The sequence below is a fragment of the Parasteatoda tepidariorum genome, chromosome 8, assembly GCF_982258835.1.
Source record: "Parasteatoda tepidariorum strain Cologne lab strain chromosome 8, Ptep-v5.0, whole genome shotgun sequence".
Taxonomy (NCBI): Eukaryota; Metazoa; Arthropoda; class Arachnida; order Araneae; family Theridiidae; genus Parasteatoda; species Parasteatoda tepidariorum.
In genome coordinates, this window is record NC_141762.1 from 91,606,510 (window position 1) to 91,631,813 (window position 25,304).

At 31.4% G+C, this 25,304-nt stretch overlaps 1 protein-coding gene across 1 annotated transcript in view; it reads left to right on the forward strand.

Annotated features, from left to right (window-relative positions):
* Nucleotides 1-18,415, forward strand: part of LOC122273059 (long-chain-fatty-acid--CoA ligase 6-like) — a 56,754-nt gene extending 38,339 nt beyond the window's left edge. Inside the window, exons 13-20 of the mRNA XM_087169337.1 lie at nucleotides 4,743-4,890; nucleotides 9,398-9,470; nucleotides 10,072-10,160; nucleotides 12,037-12,153; nucleotides 13,577-13,720; nucleotides 15,497-15,598; nucleotides 16,745-16,816; nucleotides 18,096-18,415. Of these exons, the coding sequence (XP_087025463.1) occupies nucleotides 4,743-4,890; nucleotides 9,398-9,470; nucleotides 10,072-10,160; nucleotides 12,037-12,153; nucleotides 13,577-13,720; nucleotides 15,497-15,598; nucleotides 16,745-16,816; nucleotides 18,096-18,257 (907 nt within the window). The 3' untranslated portion in view covers nucleotides 18,258-18,415. The remainder of the gene's footprint in view (nucleotides 1-4,742; nucleotides 4,891-9,397; nucleotides 9,471-10,071; nucleotides 10,161-12,036; nucleotides 12,154-13,576; nucleotides 13,721-15,496; nucleotides 15,599-16,744; nucleotides 16,817-18,095) is intronic.
* The last annotated feature ends 6,889 nt before the right edge of the window (nucleotides 18,416-25,304 follow it).

Sequence of the window (25,304 nt, forward strand, 5' to 3'; positions counted from 1 at the left end):
CAAGAATATATGGATGAACGCTGATGAGGAGGACCTCAAGACTTGAGGCCCTGCCGTGACATTAAATAACGTTTTTCTCTTACTGTAAGCTTTTACATTACTGTGAAATTGCAGCAGTACTTTATGACTGTTACGACGCGTTTATCCTAACTTTAGCCAGCGCTCTCCACCAAAGGCCCAAAAAAGGGGCGCGAAATGTCAATATGAAGAAGTGGCACAATTTTGTGAAAATCAAAGCGTTTGGGATCTAATATTTTTAACGTTTAAAATACCACTCTATTTTACATTATAAAACCGTCGTTGAACAGACTACCCAATTTTAGGATTACGACTACCAATGTTCAACTCCATAGCCATCAGAAACGCTTAACCCCGTCCCGCCCCCTGTCGGGGGCATCCGGGGAGCAATTTTATTGATCAACTAAAAATACAAAAACAATTCCCAGTTTGAAAAACAAAGGGAAGATGAGTATTTACAATGAGGAATAGAAGGGGTGACTTGAATTCAAAATATAGATAGCAAAACAGATAAAAAGATGACTCCATCAACACAGTAACGAAGAATGTAAAAATGCAAGATATGTAAAAAGCAGATATTTGAACAGATGAAAAGTTAACTCGGTGTACAAAGTTGTTAATTTTAACAGATGGAAAGCTGATCCAATCCATGTATCAAACAAGTTAAAATGTGAAAGTAAGTACAGGTGAAATGTTAATTCCATACACAAAGTGTCCTATATTTAAATTATAAAATTCAGGGTAGATGGAAAGGGAACTTTCTACCTTTACAACAAATCGAAAAGTTTGATGGGGTTTGGATAAGTCTGAATTTCAGTGCGTGATGTCAACGTTCTGAGTTCGTTATTATGACGTGTCTGGTGGCAAGCCAGACCTAAAGTGGCTTTCGATGATTCGTTCTATGCCCTTTTGCATTGCTGGTATCCTCCAGTGTTGTTTGAGTGAGCTATAGGTCAGGTTTACCGGGAAATTTGCTTTTCTTATGTTATCAAATAGAGGGCAGTGAATCAGTATATGTTCCAGGTCATCTGTAACTTTGCAGTTATTGCATAGGGGAGATTTATTGTGAAACTTGGATTGGTATGTACCCTGGGTTCCGTGGTTTGTGATAAATTGGTTCAAGTAGAAATTTCCATAAATTTTACGGTAATTTACCCTCGGGATTAGATGGTGGGTATGCCTGCCCTGGTTTTGATCATCATCCCACATATTTTGCCAAAGATTTATATTTCGTTTGAACATCGATAACTTTACTGAACTTTTTGGCTTCTGGTCAAAGAGATCAATTTCGGGTCTTTGGCAGGCCAATTTCGCCTGACAGTCAGTCTCCTCGTTGCCGTGGTGTCCGACGTGAGCCTTAATCCAATGGATTATCATGTTTGATTTATATTGGTCTTTTATCAGTTTAATTAAGCAATCGTTTTCCTCGGGGTTTGCCAGTGATTGTAATCCCGAAAGGGAATCGGAAAAAATATGAACATCTCTATTTAATTTGTTCTTAATTATCCAGTACATTGCCTGAAGAATCGCCCATAATTCTGCTTGAAAAACGGATTAGTAGTTATTAAGTCTATATCTATAACAATCTATTTGAATATCCCCATCGTACACCACGAAGGCGCATCCCACGCGGAATTCGTTATTATAAATTAATCTCGATCCATCTGTTTAGATCTCTATATCATTGCCTATTGGTGGATCAAAATTATAAAGAATAGAAATGAGCCCCGCAGGGTGTCTGGGCGTGATTTCCGGTTTTGTTATAACGTTATCGTTATGTAAATAAAGATTAGCCATATCAGAATTTGTCTGAATAATCAGCTCCAACGGAACCGTCCCAGCCAACACCTGAAGTGCCGATGTTGAGGTGGTTCTATAAGCCCTAGTGATGTTCAATAAAGTTATTCTTTCGATCTTTTTAAGTTTATTAATGATTCTGACCTGCTTTTTGAACCATACTTCAGACCCGTAAGAAATGATTTTAATTATACTGTTTTGATATATAAACTTACGTATTTCTGATGTGATCCCCCAATCTAGCCCGGACAATCTTTTAAATTTAGCATAGAATGATAAAATTTTATCGTATAAACCATCAAGGTGCGGCAACCAGGAGAGCTGACAGTTTATCCGAAACCCAAGGTACATTATGGTGTCACTAATAGGAATATTTTGATTTTGAAGTTTTACTGTTGGTTTCCTCGTTATTTTCCTGGATTTTGGAAATACAATTGCTTGGGTTTTATTGACACTAAAATGGAGATTCTGTGTCTCTGCCCATGATTGATATTTCTTTAGAATATCTGTGGCTCTTGGTCCCAGTCTATTTACTATAGTTCCCGTTACCAGCACAAGAAAATCGTCGGCGAATGCGATGACGTATTCGTCCACTTGCCTCTCCTCTCTGAGTGCAACATCAGCTATTGTTAACCACAGTAATGGTCCCATGCTCGAGCCTTGTGGTACCCCAGTGGTGACGATATGCTCTATGGTAACTTCATCACTTGTATATATGACCTTCCTGTCTGTAAGAAAACTTTTAACCAGATGAAAGGTAGTGTGAGTACAATTAAATTTCAGTAGCTGGTTTAGTATTTTATGCCACCTCACAGTATCGAAGGCCCCCTTGATGTCCAAGGAGACCCCCAGTGTATATTCACCCTTTGTTTTCGCTTGCTCAATAATGTTAAGGAGTTGCTTAACCGCAGTTGTTGTGGCCCTATGCTTTCTGAAGCCATGTTGTTCTTCATGGAGTAAACTGTTCGATTCCAAAAAGTACGAGAGTCTGGAAGTGATCAACCTATCCAAAATCTTCCCCCAAACCGGGAGTAGAGAAATTGGTCTATAACCGTCAGGTTAATCTAAATTTTTCCATATCTTCGGAATCAGAATTAGTTTTGCTATTTTCCAAAAGCTTGGGAAGTAGCAGAGTTCTTGACATTTATTAAAGATCCCTAGCATCCAGTCTGGTGCTAATATATAGATTGCCTTAAAGACTTCCGGCGGTATGCCGTCGTAGCCTGAAGCTTTGTTATTCCTGATTTTATCAACAGCGTGTTTCAGCTCTGTCTTAACTCCATTAGCCATGTAGTTTTGAACCCAATCCAGGAGACGAGAGAACTCCTGGCTCAAGTATTGAGAGAAATTTTGCCTTCGTGGAAGACTTTTAGATGCAACAAACCCACATTTGCGTTACATGGAGAGGAAGACCACAAGAAACTCCGACCGTTAGCCTGATGGCATGGGGACTCTAGCCCATGATTCGTCTACCACTGAGGATACCTCAGCACTGTGGTCGGTGCAAGCCGAGTGTGTAATTCGTATTGACTAACCATTGTTGAGATTCGAACCCGGTTCACCTCATTGGAAGGTGAACGCTCTATCTCCTGGGCCACCTCGGGTAGTGCCACTCTATTGCTGCATTACCTGACTCATAAAAATTTAGGAATTACTTATTGATTTTGGTAATTTTCTCATAGGTTGAAAAATCACGCCAAATTAACAATTTGTAATGGAGTGTTTAATAAGTATTAAAATATTTAAGCTGCTTTCCCATTCTAAAATTTAAATGATTCCTTACGGTATATGAAATTTAAAACTATAAATTTGCCTTAAGAGTAACAGCACTTAAACTGTGGCTGTTTTATTTTACTTGGCGAAATAGATTCGAGAAACACTTTTGAGAAGTAGGAATACTAAAGCACGCGCGCAACAGACTACTTCAAAGTAAAATTGCTAGAGAGGCCATGCTCTAGCATGGACTATTACTGCTATGATTTAGTAATTAATTATGATAAAAGAACATTAATAAATTTGACAAATCGTATAATATAAAATTACTTTAAGTTCGATTCTGTAGTCAATTATTATTAGACTGAACCAATAGGACGTTCTCGAATTCTCGGGTAAATTTCAAGGGTAAAATTTCATTCGTAAAGAACTTTGCGATTGAAGCCATTGCGAGCACGGGTTTCATGAGGAAGAAAACCATAGTAATTTTACCCCTAAAAATAAATTCAACGCCCTCAATAAAAAAATGAACAACCCATCTAATTGGGCACTTGAAAATAATCACATGATTGTGTCTAATGACGTGGTTGTGCGTGGCATGTATATGTCTCAGCTTTAAGGTTTGAGTTAATGTTGCTGTTGTTGTCGTAGGCCATTAAGGCAAACGGTGCGATTGTTCATGTCTTCCAGTGGCGCCATCTATGGCCAATAATTCGACTTCCCACCCATACGTCACACCTATTTACAGGGTGGTACCGTTTATGCATCCATTCATTCCTCCACAGATCGTAATTTGGACTTGAACTAGAGAACGATTAATCTCCAATTCAGTACCCCCAGAGGTTTAATTTGTTTTGGGAACGTGGAGGAATTTGCAACCCTACAGATTTAGCGTGCATCAGTCACCACTGACAACACGGGGAGTCTTCGGTCGGCTGAATTCAAACTCTCGTTCTTATGAACGGGAGTCCAGCGTCCTGCCAACAAGGCTATCCCGGCCTCGTTTGAGTTAACTATCACGCTGAATCAATTTTCGGATAAGATTTAATTGGATACCTGCAGATGACATCACCCGTGTGTGTCGAACCTGATTGGCTGACCCACACCGCTTGCAAGTATCCAACTGGATTTAAGAACTAAAAATTGCCAATTTCCTATTTTATTTTAGCAAAGTTAATTAGTTTTAATTGGAGCTGAATCTATCCTTATTTCAGATCTAAAGGTATAGAAGAGCTCTGGACTCCAGAAATATGTAAAGGTATCGCTGAAAGTTTAGGGGGAAACCTAAAAGCCATTCTTTCCGCAGCAGCACCCATATCAGAGACTGTTCTTCGATTTTATCGCAAAGTCTTAAACTGCCAAGTAAGCACTTGTGTGAACAATAACCCTTGTGTAAACTTCAAAAAACTTGAATCTTATTATTGCAGCAACTGTGAAGCTATTTAAAAGTTGTGGTTCATACTATTCTTAAATCTTCATCTAGATAACAGTGTAAAGTTGGTTTTAATGCCAGCAGAAACCTTTTTCACAAAACCCTAACAAGGTTTTGAAATTCGCATTAAGCTTGCACAACCTGCCAATTTATATCGAGATTGAATCTATCTTGACAAAACGAGGCTTAGAAAACCTGCTGAAATTAAAGCAAGATTGACAGCTGAAGATGTGTGCCTTTACTTAATATTCAAAAAAAAAAGAATAACATTTCTGTTTTGTGGAAATAATGATTTCACCGTCAATCTTTTATTGTCAATCAAGAGGTACCACAAATAAGTAAGGTTGCTTACTATTTGGGTATACACCGAAGAGCCATTACATTATGATCACCCTCCATCTATAGCAATGGGCTCGCCCAGGTTTTCATGGTTTCTCGCCCAGGAACAATGCTTTCATGGGGCACATTAGGACCCATAATCCTCATAGAACAATCCCTGACGTCTGTAAGCTACTTGAACATAGTTCACCCATTGATGACAACAGTTTTTCCTGCCGGGGATGGTGTTTACCAACAGGATAATGCACCATGTCATAAGGGTCGAATCGTCATGGATTGGTTCGAGGAACATTCCAGTGACTTTCAAGTCATGTCTTGGCCCCCAAATTCCCTTGACCTTAATCCAATAGAGCATTTGTGGTCCTACTTGGAAAATCAAATTCGTGCTGCCACACTACCCCCCTTGTAATGTGAGGAAATTGCAGGACCAGCTGGTGAGCGCTTGGTACCAGATACCTCAGACTACCTATCAGCACCTTTTAGCATCAATGCACGGCGGGTGCTAGCAATTTTCAGGACTAAAGGTGGTCCTACATGTTATAAGCAGGGTGGTCGTAATGTAATGGCTCTTCGGTGTATATGCAGCGTGATAGCACGATCACGAGACAAATCAGTCACCACATAGACTGCTGACCTCATGAATTCCTACCATAACTATTTTAAAAAACATGATGGATGGGATAAGGGGCCGCTGTGCTGCCCAGGTGCGAAGCTCAACAAACAAAAGAAGAAAGAAGAAAACCACGAGGTAAACTTAGAGAGGTAGTTGAGTGTACTAAGCGTGTAATTTTCGTATAGTAGTATGGGGTCTAAAGGAACGCGTTAAAGCACGCGAAAAGTTACGCGGGTGCTGAGTCTTCATGTTAACAGATGGCGTTAGCTAACTGATGAGAAGCTTTAAAAGAATGAGTTTCACTTTTGTGCTGAGAATGCTTCTGTTTTATAGTTTTTCCATGTGTCTGTAGTTAATACTTGGATTTTTTTGCACTAAACTTGTAAGAAAATAAAATAGTTTCATTTTAAAAAAATTGTGCATAACTTCAAATTTTTGATGATTGCTTGAGCGCATCAAACTCCCGGTTAAAAAAAATGTAATAATACTTCAATTTTCAATTTTTTTCCAAGAGATGTTTAAGTACATATTATCACGAATCTGAAGAAAAGAAAACGGTTTCAATGGTCAGTTGAGACTAATGTTTTTCAGTTAGTTGTTTCATTTTAACAGAGGTAGGTACTTTATTTACGTCACACTGGGGTTGCACATCTGGTTGGGAAACATCCCTGAGAATGATCCGACGACAAGCCGTAGCAATTTTGATCCTCTACAGAAGGAATGGCTCCCCTGCTTTGGTAGCCCGACGATCTGCGTGCAAAGCCGAGCACGTTACGGTAGAACAGCTTAACAACGACCGATACCCTGTACCCTCGGTCCTATGCAGGCTGATCAAAGTGTTCACCCACCCGCTTACTGAGCGCAGCCAGTGATGCTTGACTTCAATGTTCTACTGGGAACCAAGTCTTTACGATCAGTCCACTGCGGGACATTTATTTTCTAAATCTGTGCTTTTTTGTAGAAAAGCAGTATTTTCAATAAGTGTTCGAGATTGCGATCACTAATGAACTACTGCTGATGTTGACTGGCAATACAGTAGTTAGAAGATGGTAGTGAGCAAGAAAACCGTGATCCAATGTATCAAATGAAGAATGTCATTAGCAACCGTGATTTTGAGAGTGTGGGGAGGTTTGATGAAAATGAATGGTTGGTGCATAAGGAAAAGCCAGACATGCATCGAATGTATGATGGCGCTGCTAAAGGAAACAGCAAAGAATCTGTACTGTTGTACCAAAAATGGTTTCTTGGTACAATAAAAGTGAAGATTTTTGCAGCACACACAATGTTCGAAAGTAAGCAGCAAAAGAAGCACTTTGCATTAGTTTTGTAAAAAGAACTAGTTTTGCCTCCCGTGTAGTTTTTTGCCTTTGCGCTTAAACACAACCCTTTAAACCTTATATTCCTATACAAAATTATAATTGCTTACGCGTACACCTTCCTAGTTTGCGCCGTGATTGGCGAATCACCCTGTTTCACACGCAAATTATGTATATTTACAAACTTATTCTCAATGCATAATGAGTAAATATCGGTAAATGCGTATAAGTATTACAAGCATTGTGAATTGTTTTCTCAATCAATACCAATTGGTTTTAGGATAAGCGGCTATCTATTGTAACCTTTGTAGCCTTGTAGTCTTCAGTAGAATAACTATATTTTTTACGATATATATATATATCATAAAATTATTTAAAAAAGGAGTTATAGTTTCGTTGTTTTACGGGAATTCTAGATTTGGTAACATACTTCGCTAACGAAGGAGAACATTCGTTCTTGAAAAAGAAACAACTATATTACGTTGCAAGAGTATTGGATTTGATTGGACTACTAAAAATGGTTCGTCTTCTGCTGATACGCTCTTAACACATCAAATGTAACAAAAAGAATTTTTATTTTGTTTCGCTGTAAGAGAAATTATATTATTCTTTCATAAGTTTCTTTAAATGCAAACACAAAGTTGTATATATTTGTTACGATTGTTAGAAATCATCTATATTATATAAAACGCTAATACGTACGTATGTATGTATCAATAAAACCGATGATATTTCTTTTCTCGCCCTGGCAACAATTTTCATTTTTAATTGATTGGATTCGGCGCGCAAGAGCACGTAGTGAGCAAAATTTAGGTTTAGAATTGCTTCAGAGAAATTTGACTTGTTAACAATGACTTAAACAAAAAGTTTTATTTTAACTGATAAATACTATATTATAATTTTAACTTTTTCTATGACTATACTCATTTTCTTACTCTTTGTTTTTTATACATTTTATATTTTTGTGATAAAATAAAGAACTTATAGTTGTTCTGCTTCTGAACACTGATGAAAACGCAAAATGATGGGCTTCATCAACAATCAAAAATATATACATTTATTTTACAAATTCCATATTAGGGTGGCGCCATTCAGAGAATTAAAAATATCGGTAAATGCGTATAAGTATTACAAGCATTATGAACTGTTTTCTCAATCATTACCTATTGGTTTTTTGGATTAACGGCTATCAATTGTCAACTTTGTAGCCTTGTAGTCCTCAGAAGTTCAGCTCTATTTCTTATGATATATATATCATAGAATTATTAAAAAAAAGAGTTATAGTTTCGTAGTCTTACGGGAATTCTAGATTTGGTAACATATTTCGCTAACGAAGGAGAACATTCGTTCTTGAAAAGGAAACAACTATATTACGTTGCAAGAGCATTGGATTTGATTGGACTACTGAAAATGGTTCGTCTTCTGCTGATACGCTCTTAACACATTAAATGTGAGTTAAGAATTTTTATTTTTTTTCGTTGTGGGAGAAATTATAATATTCTTTCATCAGTTTCTTTAAATGCGAATAGTAAGATGTATATATTTGTTACGATTGTTAGAAATCATTTATATTAATTCTTATTGCTTCTTAATTCATTATTACTGTTAATAAGAAAGCAATCAAAAAGGGGATTATGCAATATCACTTCAAGAATTGGCGATGTTGATGTACAGTTTGAAAGTAATTGTTTTATTTTTTCTCCTGGCAATTTTGAATCTCTTATTTAATGAATAAATTTCGGTATTGCGCTGTATATGTCATCGGCTAATTGGAAAAATTGACTCTTTGCAAACTGCTGACGTCATTTGTTAGGTTTATAAAAATGAGTTCCTTGGGTACATTGAAAAGTGAAGTCAGCAATTTTCAAAGTGACCCATTAGTTCCTAAGGCTCTTCTACTGTGAGTACTACTTTGTACTCCAATTCAAGTGACATAAATAAGTTTTATTGCAATAAATAAAATGTGTAACTATGCCTTAAAAAAATCTTTAATTTGCAAAGTCTGGGAATAACAGCACAACGAATTTGCAACAGCGTAAAGCGTAAATGCTTTTTTAATTAAATTGCAAATAAATTATTACTTTACATTCTTTTTAACTTTTATCTAATTAGATAATATTTATTGCTACTATTTAATCAGTTTTATCTATTTATTTGTTCACCTATTAGGTTTATGAAGCCTACGGGCAAACTGAAACTACTGGACCTTGCACGTTAAATATTGACAGTGACAACTCTTTCGGTAATATTAATTTATGTTTTTTAATAAAAAGTTTTCATCATACGAGAGACCTCCATAAAGCTTAATAGATTTTGATTTAATAAACGGATATTCATGAACTAGAACTCAATCTCAATGAATCACATGGAAGTCAATCTCAAAGTATTCAATCTTAAATATAGTAATAATTAATTCAGACGATATTCGTTACGAAATCGAACAAAAATTGTACTTTCTCAGAACAAAAAATTCTTTTTCTTTCTTCGATAAATTCGAATCTTTGATTCTCATGGACTCTTTGACTCTATTATAAGCGGATATTCATGAACTAGAACTCAATCTCAATGAATCACATGGAAATCAATCTCAAAGTTCTCAGTCTTAAATATATTAATAATTAATTCAGACGATATTCGTTACGAAATCGAACAAAAATTGTACTTTCTCTGGACAAAAAGTTTTTCAATAAATTCGAATTTTGACTCTCCCACTATGGAGGGTGGCCACAATAAAGTACCAGAGAATGGTCGAAAGTTTACTTGCTCTAATGATTTATTTACTTATTTATTTAGCTCACTGTGTCTTTGCATTTAATATATTCACTATTTTCTTTAATTAAAAGGGCATGTCGGTATACCAATACCAAGTAACATGTTAAAACTGGTCGATGTTCCTGAATTAGGATATTTCGCAAAAGATGGAGAAGGTGAAGTAAGTAATACTGTTACATACTCCTTTTTAATACAACGTTGCTCAAAATTAAGATTATAGCACTAGTTTCCGAGCTTCAAGTTGTCTTTTTGAAAACAGAGAAAAAATTAATGTGCTCTGTTTGAAATGTACTTCTCAGAAAACAAGTTATTCCTCCCACCTAATTTTAAAATTAGTTGCAATGTTTGTCAATAGATGGCACTGGAACAACTATAAAATGCATTTTACGATTATAGCACTTTTAGAGCTTCAAATTGACTTCTTAAAGTAACACTTGAAAAAACGTTGAAGATTTATGTTGTCCGTTTATTTAAAGTTAATTATTAAGGAAAAAATGTCAATAGAAATGCCATTTCCACTTTCATGGTTTTTCTTTCGCTGAACGCATACCTCGATCAAATTCATTGGGTTGTAGCGTATCAAGCTATATTAAAGAACTGTTCAGTTTTTTTTTATAAAAAACTTTAATTTATAAACAACACGAACAGTAACAAATATGAATTACCCGTAACGGAATAGTAAAAAGATCATAAAACAACAAGAAAAACCCGTAACGGGATATAAGGAAACTCAAATTCCAAACAAAAACTAATCTAAAGAAAACCAACAACTCTGTCGTTTTAAAAATTGACTTCTAATTTTATCGTCTGATTTTCTTTTTTTAAATTTATCTCTTTTTGAGTTTATTTTATTTTATTTATGCTTTTGCCAGCCCGTTATTTTTAAATACTTTTACCTTTATTTTCGCATTTGCAAACCAATTATCTTTTTTATATTTTTAGACTTTATAAGGTGCATCAATTGATATAGATAAATCTGTTCTAGATTCTTAATGCAGTGCTTCTTCTTCCGATCTCGAATAATTATGCGTAGAATGTTTTTTTTTCTGCTGAATATTATAAAAATTACCGATTATTTTTAAGCATTAATTAAAGAAAATAGGGAAGAAATTGAAGTGTTCTGCTTACAGTGCTCAGAAAACTAGAAAACTAGTTTCTGCTCAGAAAACTAGAAATTCCTTCTACTAAATTTTAAAATTAGTTGCAATATTTGTCAATAGATGGCACGGAACAACTATAAAATGCATTTTACGATTATAGCACTTTTAGAGCTTCAAATTGCCTTCTTAAAGTAACACTTAAAACGTTGAAGATTTACGGTGTTCGTTTATTTAAAGAAAATTATTAAGGAAAAAATATCAATAGAAAGGCCATTTCCACTTTCATATTTTTTCTTTCGCGGAACGCATACCTCGATCAAATTCATTGGGTGCACCAATTGATATAGATAAATCTGTTCCAGATTCTTTATGAAGTGTTTTTTTCCGATTTCGAATAATTCTCTATAAGAGTGCTTTTTCCTTCTAAATATTTTAAAAATTACTGATGATTTTTAAATACTTATCAATGGAAAACGTGGAAAACATTCTGTTTACAGAGTTCTTCTCAGAAAACCAGATAAACCCTTCTACTAAATTTTAAAATTAGTTGCATTGTTTCTCAATGGCATTTTTCGCATAGCGTAGAATATTTTCAATGTTTGTCTGAACGTTTTGGTCATGAAACATAATTTACAAGATTTAAATCATATTTTATTTAGATGCCTTTAAACTGTACAAAAGGTTTCCCTATATTGAATATTTTAAATTGCATTAATTTTTCATTTCAATTAGAAACTCCAGTTAATCCAGTCAAACTAATTTAAATTTTTAACTAGTCCATCACTTTCTAAAAACATGCGAAGAGAAACAAATTCTTAAAATATTTCCTTTAAGTGATAAATCTATACTAAATATTGTCTTATCTATTAGATGCTGAGCTCTAAAAAGCTATACATAATACTATTGATGAAGGTTAATTTGCTGATTTGTTTTTAGTTGTGTGTGAAAGGATACAATGTGTTCAAAGGATACTACCACGATGTAGAACAAACAGAAAAAACAATTGATGAAAAGGGATGGATGCACACTGGAGACATTGCTATGTGGACACCGGTAGGCGATTTTAACAAGGATTATACAATATGTTTTAAACTAGCCGGAAGATTATCAAAATTCCTTAATCAAAAATGGCTGAAATTAAATAAACACACACTGGCGACATTGCTATGTGGACACCGGTTGGCGATTTTTACAAGAAAATTTTAACAAGGATTATGCAATATGTTTTAAACTAGCCGGAAGATTATCAAAATTCCTTAATAAAAAATGGCTGAAATTAAATAAACACACACTGGCGACATTGCTATGTGGACACCAGTTGGCGACTTTTACTATAAAATTTTAACAAGGATTATACAATATGTTTTAAACTAGCCGGAAGATTATCAAAATTCCTTAATCAAAAATGGTTGAAATTAAATAAACACACACAGGCGACATTGCTATGTGGACACCGGTTGGCGACTTTTACTATAAAATTTTAACAAGGATTATGCAATATGTTTTAAACTAGATGGAAGATTATCAAAATTCCTTAATCAAAAATGGCTGAAATTAAATAAACACACACCGGCGACATTGCTATGTGGACACCGGTTGGCGACCTTTACTATAAAATTTTAACATGGAATGTACAATATGATTTAATCTAGACTGAAGATTATCAAAATTTATTAATCAAAAATGGCTGAATTTAAATAAATACACACTGGAGACATTGCTATGTGGACACCGGTTGGCGATTTTTATTATAAAATTCTAACAAAGAATATACAATATGTTTTAAACTAGCCGGAAGATAATCAAAATTTATTCAACCGAAATTTTCTTCAAATATTAAAAAAAAAATTCAATAAAATTTTCTTAAATATTAAAAAAAAATCAATAATTTTTCATAAATATTCTAAAAAAAATTCAATAATTTTTTTTTCAAATATTAAAAAAAAAATTATATTTTAAAAAAATATTAAATAGCCAAGGAAAAATCAGCTTCATCAGCTCACACGATTATATCTGTAAAACTGTAAAAAGGAGTGTTATATATATATATATATATATATATATATATATATATATATATATATATATATATATATATATATATATATATATATATAGTGAGTGTGGCCTAATCGCTTAAAATGTAAGATAAATATAGCTGTTTCTCATATCATAACCAAATCTTTGTTCAAAGAAGAATTTTCTCCTTTTTTAAAAGATAATTTAAACTGTACAATATGTTGCCTTTTTTCATAAAATTTATTACTTTTCAAGTTTGTTTTAATTTCAATTAGTATCAAAGTGGTAATTTTTTTTATTATTCTTTTTATACCCAATAAAAAGATTTTCTTCAAACCAAAACAGTCAACGTAAAAATACCAGATTACCTTTTCTCGGGTCATGAATTCCAAATTAATTTTAAATGAACAAATAAATGCTAATCTCAATGCTTACTTTTTTCCCCTTTATTTTTCAGACTGGTGCTGTTAAAATTATAGATAGAATTAAACATATATTAAAGCTTTCTCAAGGAGAGTACGTTTCACCTGGAAAATTGGAAAATATTTATTTAACAAGTCTTTACATTTCTCAAATATTTGTTCACGGTGACAGTTTAAAGGTGAAGAAAGTTTTTAAAACTACTAGTTTTTAGCCTTTATTTTTTGTTTGTCTTTAATATTATTAGTATATTTAACTTGTTTGTCTTTATTGTTAGTCTTTTTTTTTAATTAATTGTCTTTATTTTTATTTGTTAGTCTTTATTGCGAGTCATCGTTTGCTCGAATGTCTTTAATTTAATAAATCTGTTTTTAATATTAATCATTGTTACTTCTTTGTATTTATTATTAGTCATAGTCACTTCTTTTTTTTCTTTGTTAATCGTTGTTACTTGTTTGTCTTTATTGTTCATCTTCTTTTGTTTAATCGTCTTTGTAATTATAGTTATTGATTTTGTCTTTAATAGGTGTCATGGTTTTTGTTTTTATTTTTTGTCTACTTTTAATTGACGCTCTTGTCCTTCAGTGAATAGCAAACATATCAAAAATATATATATATATATATATATATATATATATATATATATATATATATATATATATATATATATATATATATATATATATATATATATATAAGTTCAAAATGAAGAATAAAACAAAGAAAAATTATAGATATATGAAAAAAAGGGGGTGGGAAATAATAAGTAAAAAAATAACAAACAACATATTATTTAAAAAAAAAAAAATATATGAAATTTTAATTAAAAAACCGGAAAAAAAAGATATAATCTTTTCTTCGGCCCACACGATTATATCGGCAAAACAGAGTGCTTTCTGATATTGTATCAATAAAGCCAAAGCAAAATATATTAATACAATAGTGTGAGGAGCACTCAAAAAAATTTTTATAAAATAACTACATAAATTGTTTTATTGTACTTATTGTTTTTTTTTTAACTTTCTTAGTGTTTTCTTGTATTTATTTATATATATATATATATATATATATATATATATATATATATATATATATATATATATATATATATATATATATATATATATATATATATATATATATATATATATATATATATATATATGCACATACACCGAAGAGCCATTACATTATGACCACCTACCACCTATAACAATGGGTTCACCCAGGTTTTCAATGTTTCTCGCCCAGGTACAATGTTTTCATGGGGCACATTGGGACTCATAATCCTCATAGAACAATCCCTGACGTCTGTAAGCTACTTGAACACAATTGCAGACCAGGTTCACCCATTAATGGCAACAGTTTTTCCTGCGGGGGATGGTGTCTGCCAACAGGATAATGCACCATGTCATAAGGGTCGAATCGTCATGGATTGGTTCGAGAAACATTCCAGTGACTTTCAAGTCATGTATTGACCCCCAAATTCACCTGACCTTAACCCAATAGAGCATTTGTGGTCCTACTTGGAAAGCCAAATTCGTGCTGCCACGCTACCCCCTCGCAATGTGAGGGAATTTCAGGACCAGATGGTGAGCGCTTGGTACCAGATACCTCAGACTACCCATCAGCACCTTGTGGAATCAATGCCACGGCGGGTGCTAGCAGTTTTGAGGGCTGAAGGTGGTCCTACATTTTATTAGCAGGGTAGTCATAATGTAATAGCTCTTCGGTGTAAATATATGCACATATATATATATATATATATATATATATATATATATATATATATATATATATATATATATATATATATATATATATATATATATATATATATATATATATATATATATATATATATATATATATATATATATATATATATATATATATATATATATAATCTTGTTACTTTTTATTTTTCTTTGCATAATATGTTTTTTTTTTAAACCAGAACTATCTTGTGGCAATTGTGATACCAGATCAGAATGTGGTCATGTCCTGGTGTGAAAATAACTTAGCCATCAATTCGTGGGAAGAAGTTTGCAATGAACTGGTAAAATGTCTAATACAATTCATCCACCGTAAGAAGACAATTGATCTTGGGAGGGTTTATTTCAACGAAAGATTGCTGAGAATCATAATCGACGCTAAGCTTTTTTCTTGGGCTACTATAAACTCTTATTTCAACTGATGAACATGTTCCATGATTTTCCCCTTCAATCTTCTTCTCACGGTGGACTGACTATACTTGAAGTATATAAATAGATTTATGATTTGAAAAATTTCAGCAGGTTTTTTTCTTTAGTTTCGTTTTTGCTTTAAAAACTCTAAAATGATTAATTTAGAAACTTTTAGAAAATTGTATACGACAATTAACAGATGAATTTTTTAGCATTTAGAAATAGTTTAAAGTGGGTTTTATAATGGGTTTCCAGGACCCACGCTGAGAATTTCAAGTTATTAGCCACTAAATTAGCCAAATATCAAAAGTATTCTCCAAATGCAAATCTTAACAATTTTTTACGATTAAATTTAGAATTCCATAGAAAACAATTTATTTGTTTACGACTTACATTATCTGGACCCAATTCTAATTGGCTTTCGAAAATTACTGTTATCGAATAAAAAATACTGATTTGCTTAGAAAAATACATTTTGACGTAATTTTGTGGATCGAGTGAAATGTATATTTTTCTTTCCAGTGGAAAAAATCATTCGCTAATCCTTTCGCCAAGACACAGTTTTATTCGCCAAATGTGCGATTTTATCGCATTTGGCGAGGTGGTAAAAGCTAAGCGTGGACCCTGTGTTCTAATACTTCAGTGTGGAGTATAATAGGCTGTATTTACAAAGCAGCCAATTTTGCACAATTTAATGATAAACTTCTATTATACTTTACATTAACTTTTATAATATACATTAAATGCACTTTGGATATACTCTGTACTATAAATATACTTTAGATAACTTTCTTATACCACTTAATAATATTCTCGAAATAAAATTCTATCACCTCCAGAACTCCCCTTACTGTACTTTTGATATTAATGCATGCTACATTTTATTTTCATTTCACTTCGTTTTTCTTTTTAAACTGTTTTAAAAGTCTAATTTTGATTTTTTTAATTTTATCTTATCTTATATGATTAATAAGCACAAAATTTTATCTCATCTTATATGACTTTGTATGTCTTTTCAGGTTGTTCAAAAATTGATTTTGGAAGATATGACGCGACTAGGCAAAGAAGCTGGACTTATGTCTTTCGAACAGGTAAAAAAAATATCAATATTTTATTTCATTTTGTGAATTAATTGGCTATACGGCGATCAAATTAAGATCACAAAAAAGTATATCAGAGGAGAGAATAGTTTTGCCGCCTATTTCAGAGTTCCGAGACTGCTGGATGTGTCTAAAGAGAGGAATGTTGTACTTTGAAACAATTTCAACTTTTTTTTTTTATAATTCAAATAGCTTGCACATATTGTGGGATAAACATTATGTGGCTTGTTTATTAATATACTTCTTTTTGGCGAAATAATTCTGTCACACACTTCAGATTTCTTTCTTCTGCGACGAAATTGAACCTTTTTTTCAATTGCACATTGTGCTGCACACTTCGTCTGGCTGTTAAAACAGAAATGTAGTTAGGTTGCTAGGTACTTTATTTACGTCGCACTAGAGCTGCACAATGGGCTATTGGCGACGGTCTGGGAAACATCCCTCAGGATGATCCGAAGACATGCCATCTTAATTTTCATCCCCTGCAAAGAGGATGGCTTCTCCGGTTTGGTAGTCCAACGGCCTGCGCACGAAGTCGAGCACTTGACGGTAGGCAGTTTTTTTTCTTTTTTTTTCATATTGTTTAGATTTATCATTTAAAAAGATTTTATAATTTTTGTCTTTTGAAGTTTAGGAGAGTTCTTGTTTACAGAACCGGAACTGTAGCATTCCCTTTTTATGCAGTTTTTTGTTCTTTATTCACGGTTTTTAGATCTGTCATTTAATAAGATTTAAAATTTTTGTGTTTCGTCACTGAGGAAAATTCTTGTTCACACTACCGGAGTTGCAGTGTGTTCATTTTTATGCTCTTTTGTGTCTTTTTCACATTATTTAGCTTTAACCTTTAAAAAGATTTTAAAATTTTTTACTTTTGGCTGTTACGTAAGTTCTTGCTTACAGAGTCGGATCTACAGAGAAGTCTACTTTACAGCACTGTTTGTGCTCTATTCACATTGTTTAGCTCTGCCATTTAATAAGATTTATTTTATTTTTTTGTGTTTCGACACTGAAGAAAGTTATTGTTTACATATTGATCCCGAACTGTGTGTCAACTAGTTCTGTGTGTCAACTACGCTATTTTTTAAGCTATATTCGCATTTAGCTTTATCTTAATAAGATTTAAAGTAAATGTCACATAAAATAATTTTAAAAACATGCAGAAATCTGTAAAAAATCAGTACAAATGCAAATATAAAAATATTTTTGCCGGTAGTGTTGTAAAAAATAATCTTTATTTGTCCTTAGTAATTATTTTTTACTCAATTTTTAGGTAAAAAAAATTCATTTGCATCCTTATCTTCTAACTCTCCAAGATGATCATCTTACCCCGACTCTGAAAACGAAAAGGACTGTATGTGAGAAATATTTTTCCAAACAAATCGAGTTCATGTATTCAGAAAACAACAACTCTCCATCGCTGATTGATCTATAGATACTATAGAAATGAATATATAGTTATTGCAACATTTGTTGATCTCATTTGTTTCGTTATAGCATCTAAACTTTAAAAGTATTTAAAGAGTTAAATGTCTTGTCTATCTTTTAATAATCCTACATACACTACAATAGGAAATAAAAACTAATAACTGATTAGTAGTCACCTGTGTTCAGTTAAGTTATTGTTTTAGAAGAATTTACCAGATAGCAAAATAAGGTTCATTTTCACTCAGCAAAGACCTTTGAATATAAACATAAAAAGGTTTTTTATGCAGTTTAAGTGTAAACCTTCTAATCTTTAAACGAGATCTGAGACAATCTGCTCTTTTCTACACACATTACCGTAATTCAAAACCTTGGAAAACAACCTTCTGTATAAAAACCGTGAAATCGAGATTGTCGTAAGGTTTTCAAGCACGAAAAAAAAATCCTTAAATAAAGCTTGTGTTAAGGTGAAATAATCTTAAATGTAGGTAATTTTAAGGGTTTTTTTCGCAACGCCTTGTATGCTCAAAAAATAATTTTTAATCCTTTTAAGATGAAAGGTTTAAAAACTACAATATTTTTGCTTTATTGAAAAAAAGGTTTTTTAGTACAAACATTTTCGTGACAATAAAAGGAAAATGTCGATGCAAGGTTGTTTTAAGGTTACATACTTTCTGAGTTGGTATCGAAGGGACATAAATAAGTTTACTTCACTTTTCTCCATTCCCAAACAACGGAAAGAAATTTAATCAAATGTCCTCTGAATAGTCAAATGTCTCTCTTGTAAGAGCAATCTATTGCGCAGGAGAAAATAAACTGAGTTCAGATAGAAATTCACCAAGATTAATGTTGTATAAATTTAAATTATTTTTGTAAGGTTATTTACATCAAATTACTTACCAATGGAGTATTTTAGGTACATGTGCAAAATCCTGACAACCAAGAAAGTTGGCGCAATTTCGCCAACTTAAAATCAAATGTCCTCTGAATACTCAAATGTCTCTCTTGTAAGAGCAATCTATTGCGCAGGAGAAAATAAACTGAGTTCAGATAGAAAGTCACCAAGATTAATGTTGTATAAATTTAAATTATTTTTGTAAGGTTATTTACATCAAATTGCTTACCAATGGAGTATTTTAGGTACATGTGCAAAATCCTGACAACCAAGAAAGTTGGAGCAATTTCGCCAACTTAAAATCAAATGTCCTCTGAATACTCAAATGTCTCTCTTGTAAGAGCAATCTGTTGCGCAGAAGAAAATAAACTGAGTTCTGATAGAAATTTGCCAACATTAATGCCGTATAAATTTAAATTAATTTTGTAAGGTTAATTACATCAAATTACTTACCAATGGAGTATTTTAGGTACATGTGCAAAATCCTGACAACCAAGAAAGTTGGCGCAATTTCGTCAACTTAAAATCAAATGTCCTCTGAATACTCAAATGTCTCTCTTGTAAGAGCAATCTGCTGCGCAGGAGAAAATAAACTGAGTTCAGATAGAAATTGACCAAAATTAATGTTGTATAAATTTGAATTATTTTTGTAAGGTTATTTACATCAAATTACTTACCAATGGAGTGTTTTAGATACATGTGTAAAATCCTGACAACCAAGAAAGTTGGCGCAATTTCGCCAACTTAAAATCAAATGTCCTCTGAATACTCAAATGTCTCTCTTGTAAGAGAAATCTGTTGCGCAGGAGAAAATAAACTGAGTTCAGATAGAAATTTGCCAATATTAATGTTGTATAAATTTAAATTTAAATTATTTTTGTAAGATTATTTACATCAAATTACTTACCAATGGAGTGTTTTAGGTACATGTGTAAAATCCTGACAACCAAGAAAGTTGGCGCAATTTCACCAAATTAAAATCAAATGGTTTCATATTGTGACAAGTGCATATTTAATAAGAAAGAGAGAATTAAGTTAACTTTAAAAACTTACTGAAATCAAGGTTTTAAAAATATTCAATTAAATAGATTAAGGCACAGGTTTTTATAAGTAACATGTAAAATTTTTATAAGTAAATAACTGAACATGAAAGTATTCATTATAATAAAGAAAAATTCATTATTATGGCAAAGTTGATCGTCAGGTTTTTACACGTGTACCACATTTTATAATTAATAAAAAAGCATTAAATTAGAATATGAAAAAAGGAGTTTAAAATTTTCGTGGTCACTTTGAAGTGCAGATTTTTAAAATTTGATTTAATGATCCGATTATCAAAATGAACTTAATAGTTCAAAAACATTTCTCTAGCTATTAGGTATACTAATTCAGATCATTTTTAACTAAGATACCAATACTTCAGATACTAATTTAAATCATTTTTAACCAATCAGTTTTAAATGAAAAAAAAAAAATTTTTGAAAGAAGTAGGACAAATAGTTCTTGAGAAGCTAATGAATATAGTTTTTTTTGTACTGATCAACGATAAAAATTTTAAATTAGCAATAAGGGGTCCAAGCATTCGACTGCCCTCGCATTTAAATTAATTGGAACAATAATTTCAAACTTGAAAGAAAAATTCTAATCTGTCAAAAAAAAATAGCTATGCACGTTCAGAGAAGGTGCACTTTTGTTTGCTATTTTGCAACTTAAAATATAATTATCTCAAATTTATTGGCAAATTCTTGGAAATCACTAATAATGCATCTTTGTAAGTGATAATCCAATCATTAGCTCAAAAGCTATTAAGGTATTCTGTTTTATTTTCACACTACAGGGTCTAACAAGATGATAGATGTGGCACAATGTGACCTGATTGCAACGTCAGTGTAGCTCATGTTCTAAATATACATAACGTCATTTATCTTCTTTTAATATTGACCTATAATTTTAAAACTTGGTCAAAAAGAAATAAGGCAAAAAGTATACCCTTATATTAGCGCTAAATAATTGCCCAGAAACTTTGCAGTTTTGGACAAAATTGGTTATTTTTGAAGTTTTTTTTAATATTTCTAGAGATAATGGGAATTTTCGGAAACCCTTGTGCTCATATTTTAATATGAAATCAATTTTCATTGCAAAAAGTTATACAACAATCTCTTAGTGTCCAATCTAATGTAAGCCTATTATACAGAAAGATTCGACCGACAGATTCAGAGAGGTGATAAATGAATTAAACATGCGATAGAAATGAATTAAACATGAATTAAACATAATAGAAATGAATTAAACATAACCCTCTCAACATGCTATGTTGAGAGGGTTAAAATCGCAAAACCCCATACTGGCTGACAACATGCTGAAAAAATATTTTTAAAACTACTACCAAGTGTACTACAAAATCACTTAACCGCAAATTATTGATTCTGCCATCGTTATATAACGACGTAAAAAGGATTCCTGAAATCGGACTGTGATCAAAAAGGGTTTTATCCTCTTACAAGATAAGCAGCCTTTTCTTTACCATAGTAAATGCAATTTCCAAATGCTAAAAAGAATAGGAAGAAGTGAAACAACGTTGCGACAGATTTAGCGTTACCCAGGGTGCACCACGAGGAGGCCTGTCGCATTACACCCCATTTTTTTTTTTTTTTTTTTTTTTTTTTTTTTTTTTTTTTGCAAAATATAACAAGACTTTTTTTTTTCAAAATATAACAAGACTTTTTTTTTCAAAATATAACAAAAAATTCTTTTTTTTTCAAAATATAACAAAAAATTCTTTTTTTTTCTTTTTCACGCATTACTGATAAAACATATTTTAAAAAAAAAAAATTCTTTTTTCTTTTTCTTTTGCAAAATATAACCTGATTTTTTTTTCTCTTTCTGATGCATAATTTATTATACGTATTAAAAACAAGTTTTAAGTAGTCTTTTTTTTTTTTTTTTTTTTTTGCAAAATATTACACGAATTGTTTTGTTTTTTTTACTTTTTTACGCATAATTTATTACATATTTTTAAAACAAGTTTTCTAAAATAGTCTTTTTTTAGCAAATATTTTAAAAAATATACACGAGTATTTTTCATACTTTTTTACGCAGAATTTATGAAGCGCATTGAATGCAAATTTTCTTAAATAGTTTTTTTAAACAAAATATAACAAGATTTTTTTTACTCAAAACAATTTTCAACATTTCTCAACAAAATACATTTTCTATGATCTTTCGGAATTCCTTGAACCTTTTTCCTTTTCTTTATATTGTGTATTCAGTCAATCTTTCTTAAACACATCAACAACCGCTCTTCTGTTAAAATAATAAATTCACATGAATTATAATTTCTTCGCACGAAGTTTGTTTTGCTATCAAATTCAATCAAATTAAAAAATGAATTATTGATATTAAATTATATAATAATGCGAGTTATCAACATGGGACGAAAGTTTATAGAGAAAATAAAGCCGCAGAATCAGGACAATTAGGAACTGTTCCTAATTATAATTAACATTAATAATTTCTAGGGGAAAAGGTAAATCTATAAATGTTATATGCGTTGTTCATTTGCCGTAATTATTACAAATCTCCAAAAATTTAACAATGATAAAAGAATCATTTAAATTTACTTAATAAAATACTTTCTCGCATTGTAAGATTTACATTTTGCATTCATGATTTTTTTCCCTCTCAAAACAATGAAAGAAAGACGTATCTTCTTTTAAAACTTAGCTTTCTTAAAAAAACTTGCAATTTTTGTAAAGTGCACGTTTCACAATGTATAAGTCGTTAGTCAACAATGCATTACTTCTCTTTGCATGAATACTGCAGAGTAGGCCAGTTTCTAAGTTGTCAAATAATAAATAACGAGAGAAAAGATTTAAATAGTTTTTAAACCTGTGTTTTGTTTCTAATAAGTATACTTGAAGTCTGCCCCTTCCCCCAAGGAACATTTTGCCATCTTGAATTTATTTGTTGCAGGGGTGTCAAAAAGGGTAAAACTTAATCATTATAAACAAAAGACGTACTGTTTGTTTTCTTTTTTTACGAAAATAAAAGAATACCCAAACCAAGTCAATAGGACTAATAATTCAGAAATGATTAGAAATTTAGTAGGTGTGAAGTGTAAAAAAGTAAAATTTTCAATCTTACCTATATATCCACCATTTTAGAAGAAGAACTTCCTAAACCAACCATAGAAATGACTGATAGATTCAAAGAATCCTTCCTTCTTTTTTACTCTTTTTCTCGCCGTGGTTTCAACCACGGACTCTACAATGATTTCAACACTATCTTTTCTGTAAAAATTATTAACATCACACCAATTAGGAACTCTTAATAACAGGGTGTTTTGTTATAAATAAATCACTTTAGTATAAATATATTATTTTTGATAAAATACAACAAAAAATGATCGTAAATGTTTATGCATGTTTTAAGTGAATGGCCAATGACTGATAGCTCAATATTATATAACAGGGAAATAGTTTAAGTTGATGTTTAAAAGCTTGTGTATCATTGGTGTAGTCTCAATTATAAACAAAAATTGTTGTTTACATACTGAAAAAAATATCCAATTAGTCACGATTCAATATTTATTTTAACGAAAAATTTATCTTATTTCATTATTTCTGCAAACCAAGGTGTTTTGTTATATAATTAAACCACATCATCATAAATAAATAACTGCAACAAGGTGAGTAACTAACCTGAAGTCAACGAATTATTAATAAGTACCGTTTCTTATTTTAAAAAAAGGTTTGTTTATTTGTAATTTACAGGAAAAGATTTAAATCTATGATTGGTATATGCCTTAAAAAAATTTGTCTTAATTATTATGTGTCCCAAAGCTTTTATCAATCTACAAAACAATCATTTAAATGTTTATGGTGTCATTAATGTTAAATGTTATATCATTAAATGTTATGTTATGTCATTAAATGTTAAATCACAAAAAGTTTATGGTTACTATATGCCAATGGTCAAGCACTGATAGGTTAATATTGTATAGTTGCGGAATAGTTGAAGTAGAAGTTTAAAAACTTGTGTATTATTGATGTAGTCTCAAATATAAACAAAAATAGGTTTTATTGATATTTTTTAGCAGTCTGAAAAAACATGCAACTAGTCAAGATTTATTAATTAACATTATTAAACATTATTAATTTGGTAAGTAACATTAAATTCCTCTGTCATATGACTGCATGTGTAAATGTAACAGAGTTTTCGCAACCTGGCAAAATTTACAGAATTATTTTAAATGATTAATCAAAGAAATATTCCATTTGTCGATACGGTCTTTCCCATACAATAAAAAAAATTAAAAATTTAAAGCCTAATAATAAAATAAATAGGAATCTTGTTTAAATTAAAATAACGAATGAAAATATCTCATTTCACGCATACATTTAATATTTATAAATGGTGAGAGCCCCGTACTTTAAATGCCGTACTCAAATTACTATGCGCGTCAAGTGTGAAGAAAAATGAGACTTGATTTCAGTTTGATAATATGTTGCACTGACGTATTTTTTTAATCATTAGCGCAATAATAATCATTGAATTGCATAAAGAGTTAATTACCTATCCAAAACACCATAACTGGTTCGCTCATACAATCCTTTTTCAAGAAGATCGAAGTCTTCATCGACCCAATTCATAGAACTAAAATTATAAAATCAAATAATGAAATATACTTGTATACATTGAAAGAACAAATATTTGCAATCTGATTTTTTTAATAAAAAAAATATATATAAATATTAAGAGCTTACTATTTTCATTGAAACGGAAAAAAAAAATTTATTATATTAAATATGTCAGAAGGGGAAAAAAACTTGATTGCAATTAGATAAGAAATTCCACATATTTTTTTTAAATCATTAGCACTGTACTGGTAGAAATCTGCACTAATTTATATAAAGAGTAAATTGTCTATTATTAGCCAAAACACATATCTTCATATAATACTTTTTGAAAAAAGAACGAAATCTCCATTTATCAAATGGACTTTGAACATTATAATGGAAAATTATAAATAAAAAAATTTTCAAGTATTTGATGAAAGAAAAATTATTTAAAACCTCATTTTTAGGATAAATTAAATATATATTTACTTGAAGGGCGTATTACGTTAAATGACTCGAAAAAAAGTAAATTTAGATTCATTTT